This window comes from Metopolophium dirhodum, chromosome 9 (assembly GCF_019925205.1).
Source record: "Metopolophium dirhodum isolate CAU chromosome 9, ASM1992520v1, whole genome shotgun sequence".
In the NCBI taxonomy this organism is placed as follows: Eukaryota; Metazoa; Arthropoda; class Insecta; order Hemiptera; family Aphididae; genus Metopolophium; species Metopolophium dirhodum.
Window position 1 is genome coordinate 20,695,241 of NC_083568.1, and position 11,932 is coordinate 20,707,172.

Here is an 11,932-nt window from a genome sequence, read left to right on the forward strand (position 1 = left end):
ATTCACGAGTACTGATTCAAAAATCATTATAAAACAAAAAATTTAATTTGGCGTATTAAAATACATAAGTATTCAATAAGCATTCTATTTAAAATTCAAATCGTACAATAATGTGAGATTACAAATTTTGAAATACTTACAAATCGAATGGTAGCTTTGCTGGGCATGGCACATGGAGATGCCATAATCGGTCCAATACTATTGCTTACAGCAGTTGTCAAACATTCTGCAGTTACACCACGCATATCGTTTGCTGCTTCTTTAAGTTCATTTTGCATAATGGCATTTCGTGCTCTATAAAATAAAATAACAATAGATATATTTAAACTTTTGTAAAACAATAATGATTATTGAGTATTAATTATAATATAATAAATGGTACAATATTAAATCAATAAAAATTAAATAACCTTTAGGTACTACAAAAGGTGCTATGAAAGGTCGACAAATATTATTATAAGATAATACCTAACACACTTCCAAACAACTAATACAAAATATATAAAATTAGATTGTGATATTTGTATTCAGGTAGGTATAAACCAAATTACTAACAGGTTATGGACTCGATGTTTGTTACTAATAACAACTCACTTAATTTACTATGAAAAATAAAAATAAAAATAATATTAATATTTTAAAGCAATGATAATTCATATTAAAGACAAAAACGATTTTCTAATGTCTATAATAAATATATTAAGTACTCTAAAATTGTTCATCTACTATAAAAATTTAATTTAAAAACCGTAAAAGTAGCTCTGCTGTATAGTAGTTTTCAAGTGTCATTTGTCATTGAGTACATCACTGGAATATATGTTAAATATAAGTACTTAATTTTTAGTACAAACATTGCAATTGAAAAATGATTCTTAGCAAAGACATGTATGTCAACCTTTATTTTTAAATATATTTTATAGTTAATTTATATTAAGTACAATAAATATTAATTGAATGGTCGATTAGTAGTTGTAGGATTGTGGGAATAGTAAAAATAGGTGAAAATCGGTCTACTTACTTTCAACATTTGATTGTGAATAGAAAATAATAGTATATGTAATATGTATTGGCGAAAAGTTTGAAGTCTCGTCGATCAATATTTAATGTATTACAACGGTAATATATACGTTTAAATATCTAATTTCCGCAAAATAATAACTTAAAATATCCATAACAATTTTTTACACATTTTTTTACAGTGTACAGACATTGAAAATTCGAAATGTCTATACCTAATAATCGCACACAAAGCGAAAAAACATATTGTGTATTGAAAATGCTTATGTAAATATTTAAATTATCAAATAGTTTATAAGTTTACAATGGTTGAAAATATAAAGTCTCTATAGTTATTTATTAAAAAATTGATTATTTCGAAATTTGATTTGTCGTAAATATTCCTGATTTCCGTGATTATTTAAATTTTTCCCGATTATTTTGTACTTTTAATATTTGAAATTTTGACACCTCCCAAACAAAGTACCAATCTCATCTAATTTTCTACCAAAACTTCATAATTAGAATTAAAGCAACTTTCTGCTCCAAAAAGTGATGATAGACACAACGAAAACACACATCATTGGAAAACCAATACATTCATCAAATCTAAAATGTTTACCTAGTCAAAAGGAATTTTTGTAGACACCTATGGAATACATTATTAGTTATTAACAACCATCAAACCAAAATTATTAATTTCATAAATTAAACTATACTTAAATGTAATAGATATTTTAGGAATTAATATATATATGCATTGATATGACCTAATATTTTATACTTAAATAAAAAACTTAATCCAAAATGTTTCGATTTTTTTTTTTAATTAAAACAAGCATATAAATTTGTTTTTGTTTAACTAGTTTCACATAGTTACTACAAAAAAGTTGAAAATGTATTTTAAATCTATTTACCTGCTTAAATAAATAAACATGTAAGCCATTCGAATCTATTAAATTATTATTTTATAAAGCACAAAAAAACCCATCGTAAAAAATATTAGTACCACACATTGCTTGGAATCAAAAACACAACTTAAATTAAAGTTAAATAATTTAAAACTATACACTATAATATAAAACTGATAAAACATAATATAATGAAACCTTTGTATTATACCTTTATATTTAGCAAATTTTAAAAAACATAATATTAGCATTAATATGTATCATTTACTAATCATATATTAATCTAATCTAAGTCTAATTTAATGAACTAAAGGTAAACATATGAAAACATATACTCTTATTTTAATACCTATTAAATTACCTACCTTTATAATTACCATTTATAACGTCTTACAGAAAAAGTTTATCTTTTGATGGTTTCAGTTAAAAACACTCAATACATATTTTTGTATTCTATGAAAATATTACAATCAAACTTTAACATTTTCAGAAGAAAAAAAAGCACAATTGATTTTGAAAGAACCTTGTAATTTATATAAATAACACTTTGTCGTAATCTATTTAAAGACAATTAAACGTTTTTTTTTTTTTTTTATAAGGTACATCGAATTAGAATAATTAAAAAAATTACAACCGTGTCTTAATACATTATACGTATATTATTTTCGCTGAGTACCTATTTAATAACATGTTCTAATATTAAAAGGATGTGTCCTTCCTTCAATCAAATTAATTACAAGTTAATATTTTGGCATGCTGCAGTCCGAATTCTAAAAATATGAAAGCATAATTTATTGTAATAGAGTAATAGACTATTGTATCAATAGACATACTACGGCATGCACGTTAATGCAGTTTTATCATTGTGCACACAAACATAATAATGCATCTGCATCCAATTAATTAATTTAGGTACCCGGTGCAAACATTAAATGCACCGCGTGCTAATTGTTACCTGACTAGATGGTCGTTTTCCTCATTCAACTTCTCGGCGTCCTTAGATTTATAAGTCATTAACCTGACCACGAGTTCTCTGTTTTCATCCTGTAATGAAAATCGACGACGCGTTAGCTTAGCGAACATTTTGTGATTGTGCAGCGCGTGTGTCAACTGACTGGCACGCCAGTGGGGGCATATTCTCATGCAATATTATAAATAGACCCGTCTCAAAGCGCCACGGTTTAGGTCTTTAATTGGCATTACAGAGTATATTTTTTATTTTTTTTTATTTTTATTTATTTAATTTTAATTTTTACAATAAGTGAAATTGATGTGGTAGAAATATTCTTCGGACTCACGAGTTAGGGGAAGCATTGAAGCATTGAACTATTCATTAACAACAACTATAAACACACTTACCTAACCATAATATTACAAAACAAATATTGCTTGATTAAAATAGCCAATACGGCGATACAGGTAATATCTGAAGATCCAAATAATAATATAATATAATAATGAGAACAAGTTGTTGTATTATGTATCCGTCCCGCCGGTATATTCACAATTTTAAAATTATTGAAAAAAATAATCGTTCATAACAATGGGGCAAGGAATGAACAGGAGTTACACTTCAACCAAATAAATATAGGTAGATAGGTATTTTTATATAAACCCAACATCATGGATAAAACAGAATTTTTTTTATAGTTTTACAATAACATTATTTAAAAAACACTAACAGATATTATAAAACAATATTTCACATAAATTAATTTCATTCAACCATATTATGCGTAAACTATATTATTTCCATTTATATTTATAATTTTAATGCATTAACAGTAGTATAGATACATATATATATATTCATTGTATATGTACTTATTTAATATGCCTATTCTTGGGTCGTAAATAATGTAAGATTTAAATTTTAAAAAAATTCAATTTTACTATCTTAACCATAAAGTTAAAAATTAAATGGTCAATTATTTTGAATTGTATACTGCAATATAAATTATATATTTATTTAAATCATAACAAAAAAGTTATAAAAGTATAACAATATTTAGATAGGTGCCTATACATTGCATTTTCTGTTAAATAGTTGAGTATTTTGTATATTTTTTTTGTAAGAACTCGGATATCTTATTTAAATATTATTTTAAAACTACTTATTACTTAATAAAATGTATACATTGTACATGCATATTAATTAATTAAATAAAAAATTTAGTTGGAAATATATTTTAATTCAATTGATATAAATCTAAATTAAATGGTAGCGGTGACATTATAATCATAATATGTATAATTACTATAATTAGTAATTACTAAATTAATTATGAGTAATGAGATAATATTGTCACGTAGGTACGTATATTATATTTAATTAAATCATATATAAGTACCTAAATAATAATTATAGAAGTTTACCTTTAACAAAATGGTGAGTAAGTGGAACAATTATAATACATGTTTGATTTTTATAAAATATAATAATTATATTAACTAGAGTTAATATATTTACTAAATATGCAAGTTCATATCATAAACTAATTATTATACGTGTAGTATATCATACTATAATATGGTATGTATATAATAGAATAACTATGTACATTAACTCCGGTTCCCAACTATGTACATAGTGAAATAATTAAATTTAATATATTCTGACATTTTGTAATCAAACTCTGAAACTCGATAATCTATAAGGAATAGTACAATAAAAATTAGCTTTATGAGCAATGCACAGTATTAGGAGAATAAGGTAATACCATATGCTTTAAATAATAAATCGATAAACTACGATAATATTATCTAATAACATATAATGTTTAAGGCAAAAGAGTTAAGAGGACGTCACACCCGTATGTGTTGTCTCCTTCTTACACACGTACGACATAGACAAACGCGTTTACGCAGTCTTAGTAGAACTTACTCAATTTTGGTTTTAAAGTAAAAAAATACCTATTAAAATTTGAATTGTGACAAGGTTTATAATTGGTATTTTTACTTTAAAACCAAAATTGAGCGAGTTTTACTAAGACTGCGTAAACGCGTTTTGTCTATGTCGTACGTGTGTAAGAAGAAGACAACACTTGCGGGTGTGATGTCCTCTTATAGATATTGTTTGAACAACCATATTTTGTTATTAAGATACTTGTGTTGTATATTTGTATGTTTAACCATTTATAAGGGTGCAGGTACATTTTAATATAATTTTCACAGAATATTGTATGTTTAAAGAAAATATAATCTATTTATAAACTCAAAATCATTCTTAAGTATTCCAACGGCCACTGGTACAATTTACAACCCAATGTTTTTTTTTATGCGAGTTTAAATTAATAATACGAACGTGCATACCTTTAAATTAATATTATCTCAACAGTCGATGACTAGGTACAATATTATAAAAGTACTATCATCGTGTTTAAGAATAAATTAATTTATAAAATAACATAGTAAAGGATCGTATTTTGTAAAGAATGTATAAATATAACTTTAAATTAATATTGTGAAAATACTTTAATATAACACAACAAAACCCCATTGTTTTGAGCATTAATCATTAATACCAGGTAGTAGGTACAAAGCAAGTCAACTTCATAAATTAAAAAATAGTTAATATCAATTATAATTATATTCTCAAGTGAAATAGGTTGTTATTATAAACGAAAAAACAGATAAACAATCAATTGAAAAACATGGTATTATACTATTATGAAATATATTTGAAATTAAATTTCAAATTACGTGAATGACTCAATGAGAGAAAATAAAGATGAACATAAAAATTAAAATTAAATTATGATATAAAATTTATCATAAAAAAAATTGTTACCTTATAGACAACAATAAAATAGCGAGTATGTAAAATGTGAAGGATAAGATAGAATCAAAAACGTTTTCACTCATTGATCTATATGGAAAAATAGAATTTGTATGCATTCATTCCTCAAATATTTTGTGTGTTATTATTATTTAAAAAAAAAACAATTTAAAATGTGTAACAACATAACAATAGATTAATTTGATGACTTACTACACATTAATACATATCAATATTTAATAGATAACATAATGATAAAATCAACATTGGAAACATCTCATTATCAAATCATTAAGTAAAACATAATCAATCAAAACCGACAGTAAAGTTGTCTTAATTTTTTGTGTCCATCTTACAAATCCACTGATCTTACTATCTTAGCCATTGACTACGAAAATATACCAAGAAATCCTTCAAGAAGGCAAAAGAGAAACTGATCTAAACTCTTAGCATAAAAAATATTTAAAAAAAAAAATCACAACACAAGTGTTACTACTGAGTTATTCCTTCGTGTTCATACAAATTACAATTAACCATAATATATAATATATAATATGCATTGTAAATACACTGCAGGGTCGTTATATTTAAAACGCAATGTTTTAAAAGCCTTGTTTTAAACATTAGTTTGAAACGTTTTGTTAATTGTTTAAAATAGTGTAAAATCCATGTAAAATTGTGTTTTTCTTTTGTAAACTGTATTTTTAGTTTTCAGCTGTATTTTTAAAATTGTTTTATTTAAAACATCGTTTTGAACAGAAAAAAAACAAAAAATGAAAAAATACAGTAAGCGATGTGATAATGTACGTCTTTAAGTAATATAGTTCCCGATGCCATAGACTAAAACTATTACTCATTACATAAAATACCTACCTACCGCGTAGTTTTATGTATCTATTCTATATATCAACTGAATTAATGCGTGCATATTATACATTGCATTACTATAATTTATAATGCCTAGCCCTGTATATGTATACAAAAATATAGGTACCTATATTACGATAATATGAAAATGTGATCTATTATAAAAATTATACATTAATTTGAAGATGACACGCGAGAATGATTAACGATAAGACATAATCATTGACGGGTTATAATATACAAATATTGTAATATATAATAATAATCGATAAAATTATTAACGAACAGTTTTATAAAAAATACTGTATTCTAAAATAATATTTTGAATTTAGAAGAAATAATATTATATATTGAAACCATATAGGTAGGTAGTTGTTAATCATAGATATGATATTTAAACATTTTAATTTGCCGTAGGTACTTTATTATGTCATTCAACACGCAGTATTTGTGAATCAAATGTATGTTTGTTTATTTTAAGTTAAAAATAGGCTGAATGATTTCCTTAACACATTTATTTTGGATAATATTTAGATTTATTCATTTGAAATGACGTAGTATGACGATCTAACACATTTTGTCAGGGTCATCTTTATGCTTGTTTTCTTAAGTTGAAATCAAATACAAATTTTGAATAAAAAATACCAAGTATTATGTTGTAATATAACTGCAATTGAGTAACTGCAATAAAGTCTATTTTCACATAAAAATGTAACACTTTATGTCATATTTCCTAATTTATGATCAAATAGTTTTTTAAGAGTTGTACGTATTATTATACAGAGAGAACATAGAAACTACAACATAGATACATGTGTTCTTGTACATATTCCCTGCTAATACTAAAACATGCAACTATAATAATCATTTGAACTACCATTTAAATATTTTACAACTATGAAATTTCTAATATATAAATAGAACTTGCTCATATAACTAATTATTAACACATTATTGAACAAAAATGTAAATTGTTACTGTGGTTATTTTTTTATTCATAGGTAGAGTTTTGGGAGGGTGACTAGGGAATAGCAGTTATAAAGAAGTTCCAATATTTCTCAACAGCCTTATTTGTTCATTATTTTATATTATATGTTAGAAAGAAACAGATGCCTTCAGCTCCTGGATCACAATTCATTCTTATAATTAGATAAGAAGTATTAAGTATTATAAACTGTTGTGCTTTCTACATGCATTCTCAATGAATTTGAATTATATAAATCTCATTTGAAAAAATTTAATTAGGTGCCTAATTTAAACTATATTATAGTATTATTTATTTTGATAATGAATTTATGTTTGTAAAAGTAGGTATCTAATGGTTTTTAATAAATTTGTTTAAATTAGGTTCAGGTAGTATTAGCAAAAAAATATAACTCTTATCAATTATGACCTACGATTTATGAATATAAAACTCAAATGTGCTTATTATAATATTGCCAACATTTGTAAGCTCTATATAAATAAAAAAAAAATGTTAAAGGATTTTAGTAGTTTGCTTTTGAGTTTAAATAATAATTACTAGGTATAGCATAAAAAAATGTATTAATAACTATAATATAATAAATAATAACAAAAAAAATGTTAAAGGATTTTAGTAGTTTGCCTTTGAGTTTAAATAATAATTACTAGGTATAGCATAAAAAAATGTATTAATAACTATAATATAATAAATAATAACAAAACGGTTACTTGTAAAGTCCGTAATTTTTCTTCAAGTTTAGTAAAAGCCAACTGTAGTGCTTGGTGCTCATCTTTGAGAACTTGATTTAACTGTTTTAGCTCCGAGTTATTTTTCTGATATAGAGATATTTCGGCTCGTAAACTAGCAACTAACTTAACATTTTCATTCAAACTGCAATCATAAAATGTCATAAAATTGTTTAATAGTTTAAATTATAAAACAATAAAGAGTACAATAAAGCAACCCATTTTTTTCATAAAAATATTTTTCTAGTATACACTTATAGTAACAATAATTGTGCCATAATAATTGTAATTAATAGTTATTACTCATACACATAATATCGTATGCTATTCATAAAAGTATTAATCATTTAGACTATATTGTTCAAAACTTAGCAAAAATACGTAAATATTAAAACAAATTCTTATTTTTTGTTTTTTATTTTTATTATTTAAGTTTTCCTGACTTAACCATCTGAACTTATTGTTAAATACATAAAATAACAATTTTAACGTTAGAAACAATAAATATAAATGTATATAAAGAAAATAAATAGAGACTATCTCTATAATAATAATTACAAAATGACTACAGTAACATTAACAGTGATCTAGAAGATATAATACATTAATCGTGTATGAAAATAATGATAAATTCTTATTAATTTAGAAGATCGTGCGGGCGTCCAAGTTTGAACCAGCGTACTGAAGGTGGGTCATTAATTTTTAAATGAGTTATAATTGATGAAGTAGAATGATATTTTAAAATTAAAATATTACTACATTCAATAAAAACACATTGTTAAAATTTGATACATCAAAAATAAATTATGGACGAACATGATGTTGAGAATTGAATTCATAAAATATTTATAAATACCTATCATCTTAGTTTATAACTATGTATTTTTAATCACTAATTAAAATTTACAATTTTAATTAAAACTATAATATTATTTAATTATTTACCTTACAATTATTTTAAAATAATTAAGTATGGTTCTTATATTAGTGTTTTATTCTAATCCTTACAGCATGCTTAATAAGCTACATAAAATAAAAGTAGAAATAAAAATATAATTTGCATATTTAAGGCAATATAAATTATTTGTATATTATTCATCAAAACATTATTTCAATTTCCTGATATTTAACTTGGTTGCTTAACAGCACATATTAAAAGAATTTCTGATGGAAAATTAATTTCAAAAAAATAATTTATCACATTATATTTTGATTTAACTCAGCTACTCTATTAAACATACTGCATATTTAACAAAATATTAGTTGACTATATCCTTAATAGAAATATTTTTGAAAAAGTTAAAAATAAAATATAATATTACTTAAGTAATATAATAAGTATTATAATATTAACAAAAAATATCAAAATATTTTAAAAGGTATAATTTTAGCTAAGATGTAAAGTACACAATTTAATAGAACCTTAAAAAAAATACCAACTAAACATAAAAACATTCACAAATTATCAATACAACTGTATATTATAATATACTACGTATACAATTTTGAAGAATAAATATCTCTACTTGTTTCAGTTTATAAATTACTAGAGATCTGAATTCTAACTTATTTTATAAATATACATTATTATTTAAAATATAAGATCATATCAAGTAGTACATAGAGTAGACAAATGTTAAGTTGTACAAGAATTTGCAAAACTAGACTTAAAATATTTTTAAAAATGCTTAATTTATTTAAAAATGACTTAATATACTACTTATCAATTATGACTCAAATTGAGTTTTCAGTATAAGTGTGCTTTTATTTAAAATGAAATAGTCAAATAAACAAAAAAAAATATTTTTTTGAACTAAGTACCTATTTACAGACAAATGAAGAATTATATTAACAAAAATAAAATATGGAATTCAATTATAAGTACTTAAATGATTATACATAATGAGAACATTTATATCATATTGTTTATACTTAAATAAAAAAATTATATAATTAGAAAAATGCTTCTTACAATAAATTATTAACAGTCATACAGTATATCCATCCACTAATAATAACAATTAGTTATTATACCACAATAATAAGCACTTTAAACTAATATTTGATTATGGAATTAATTTTTAAATACATTTAACTACCTAACTTGTTTTTGCATTTATAAAAAATTATTGAGTTGCTCATTGTTAAGGTTAAAGTATAATGTACTTTATACCAAAGTGTAAAAAGTATAGGTATTTTATGGCACTTAAATTAAAATAACATACATTTTAATATGTTCTAAAAAAAAATGTTGTAACTTATAAAATAATTTTTTTTTTTTGCATACATAATAGCAAATATTATTGTTTACATTACTGCTATATTAGTATATAAAAAAAAACTAGACATAATAAAATAGAATATAATATTAACCAACTTTTTTTATGTTACATTAGTAACAAAATTACTATGATTCAGTTAACAAGATTGTGTAAATATAGTTTTATTACTACTATAGCGTCATCATATTATTCTAAGAATTTATTAATTTAAGAAATAATAACAGACAAATAATTCAACAATCAGTTAATATTCAAGTATTGAATAATTTGTACACAATCACAGACCTGTTGTTTTTACTGGTAAGAGTTTGCTCGGTCAATTGTAATTTTGCATTTAAATCTATAATCATTTGAGCATTTTCCCCACGTCTACGATGTAATTCGGTCAATTCTTCTTGTTGCAGAAGCAATTTTTGTTCTAAAGCCGATATTTTTTCAGAGTACACATAATCACTACCAGTATTACCGCGTATGATTTGGGATTCTAGCTGAATGTTTTGTGCTCGCAACAGTAGTGAACTGTCATAAATTTTGTTATCTGAAAATTTAAAAAAACATAACCAAATTATAAGTAATAATTGTAATGGAATCAAGTCAGAATTGGGTATACTCACAGAAAGTGATTAGATTTTGAAAGCTGGCTGTCTCCCTGGAGTTTCTGCTCTCCAGTTGTTGGCGTATGACTTCCTTCCAGTCCATGACGGTCGCTGTCTCTGATTCAAACAAAACCTATCGCGTGAATCTCAGTCGACGGACAGCCACCGGACAAACAATTATGGCAGAGACAATATCGTAGCAGCATCCAAACTAAGCACATCAACAACGCCTGAACATGGTCACAACCTACTCTGAAAACCCGGTTCGTCAGTTATTTAATACGTTATTTAATCAACGCATTGGTTCGACAAGACGAAGCGATGTAAAGTTGCTCATTTAGTACGTACTTTGACGAAGTCGATTCGTAGTCGTCGTTACACGGGGCTGACTGAGTGAAGATTTACATAAATCTCAATAAATAATAACGAATAATAATAATGGTAATAGTACCTGCTATATAGTGCACAATAATAATATTATTAAATTTTTGAAAAGAAAAAAGTAATAAATGATAAGAGCCGTTTGCGTTAGCAGCGGTAGGCCAGCCATAGGTACCCTGAATGGTCGGCCGCGGTCTATACCGCGCACCATCGACAACCGCCGTGGTAACGGTTACGACCTGTGCGCTCGGTAACCTCCATCCGACCAATTCACCCATTGCACTGCGACCGCGACAGCATCGCGTGATAACGGCAACGCGCGACGCTATCTCAAAACGTGTTGCACAATGCACAACGGGCGCTTCGATGCATTGGGTATTTTTATTTAATGTATAATAATATTATGATTTA

The 11,932-nt window shown here is 24.9% G+C and overlaps 1 protein-coding gene across 2 annotated transcripts in view; it reads right to left on the bottom strand.

Annotated features, from left to right (window-relative positions):
• LOC132952946 (autophagy-related protein 16-1) overlaps positions 1 to 11,680 on the bottom strand; it is a 176,459-nt gene extending 164,779 nt beyond the window's left edge. The window contains exons 1-6 of one of the 2 annotated variants that reach the window (XM_061025472.1): positions 11,489 to 11,680; positions 11,159 to 11,387; positions 10,830 to 11,082; positions 8,245 to 8,407; positions 2,863 to 2,951; positions 141 to 294 (exon numbers count right to left, since the gene is read on the bottom strand). In XM_061025472.1, the coding sequence (XP_060881455.1) occupies positions 141 to 294; positions 2,863 to 2,951; positions 8,245 to 8,407; positions 10,830 to 11,082; positions 11,159 to 11,243 (744 nt within the window). In that variant the 5' untranslated portion in view covers positions 11,244 to 11,387; positions 11,489 to 11,680. Of the gene's footprint in view, positions 1 to 140; positions 295 to 2,862; positions 2,952 to 8,244; positions 8,408 to 10,829; positions 11,083 to 11,158; positions 11,393 to 11,488 lie in introns of both variants that reach the window. The other variant, XM_061025471.1, reaches the window with a different exon arrangement.
• Positions 11,681 to 11,932: the final 252 nt, after the last annotated feature.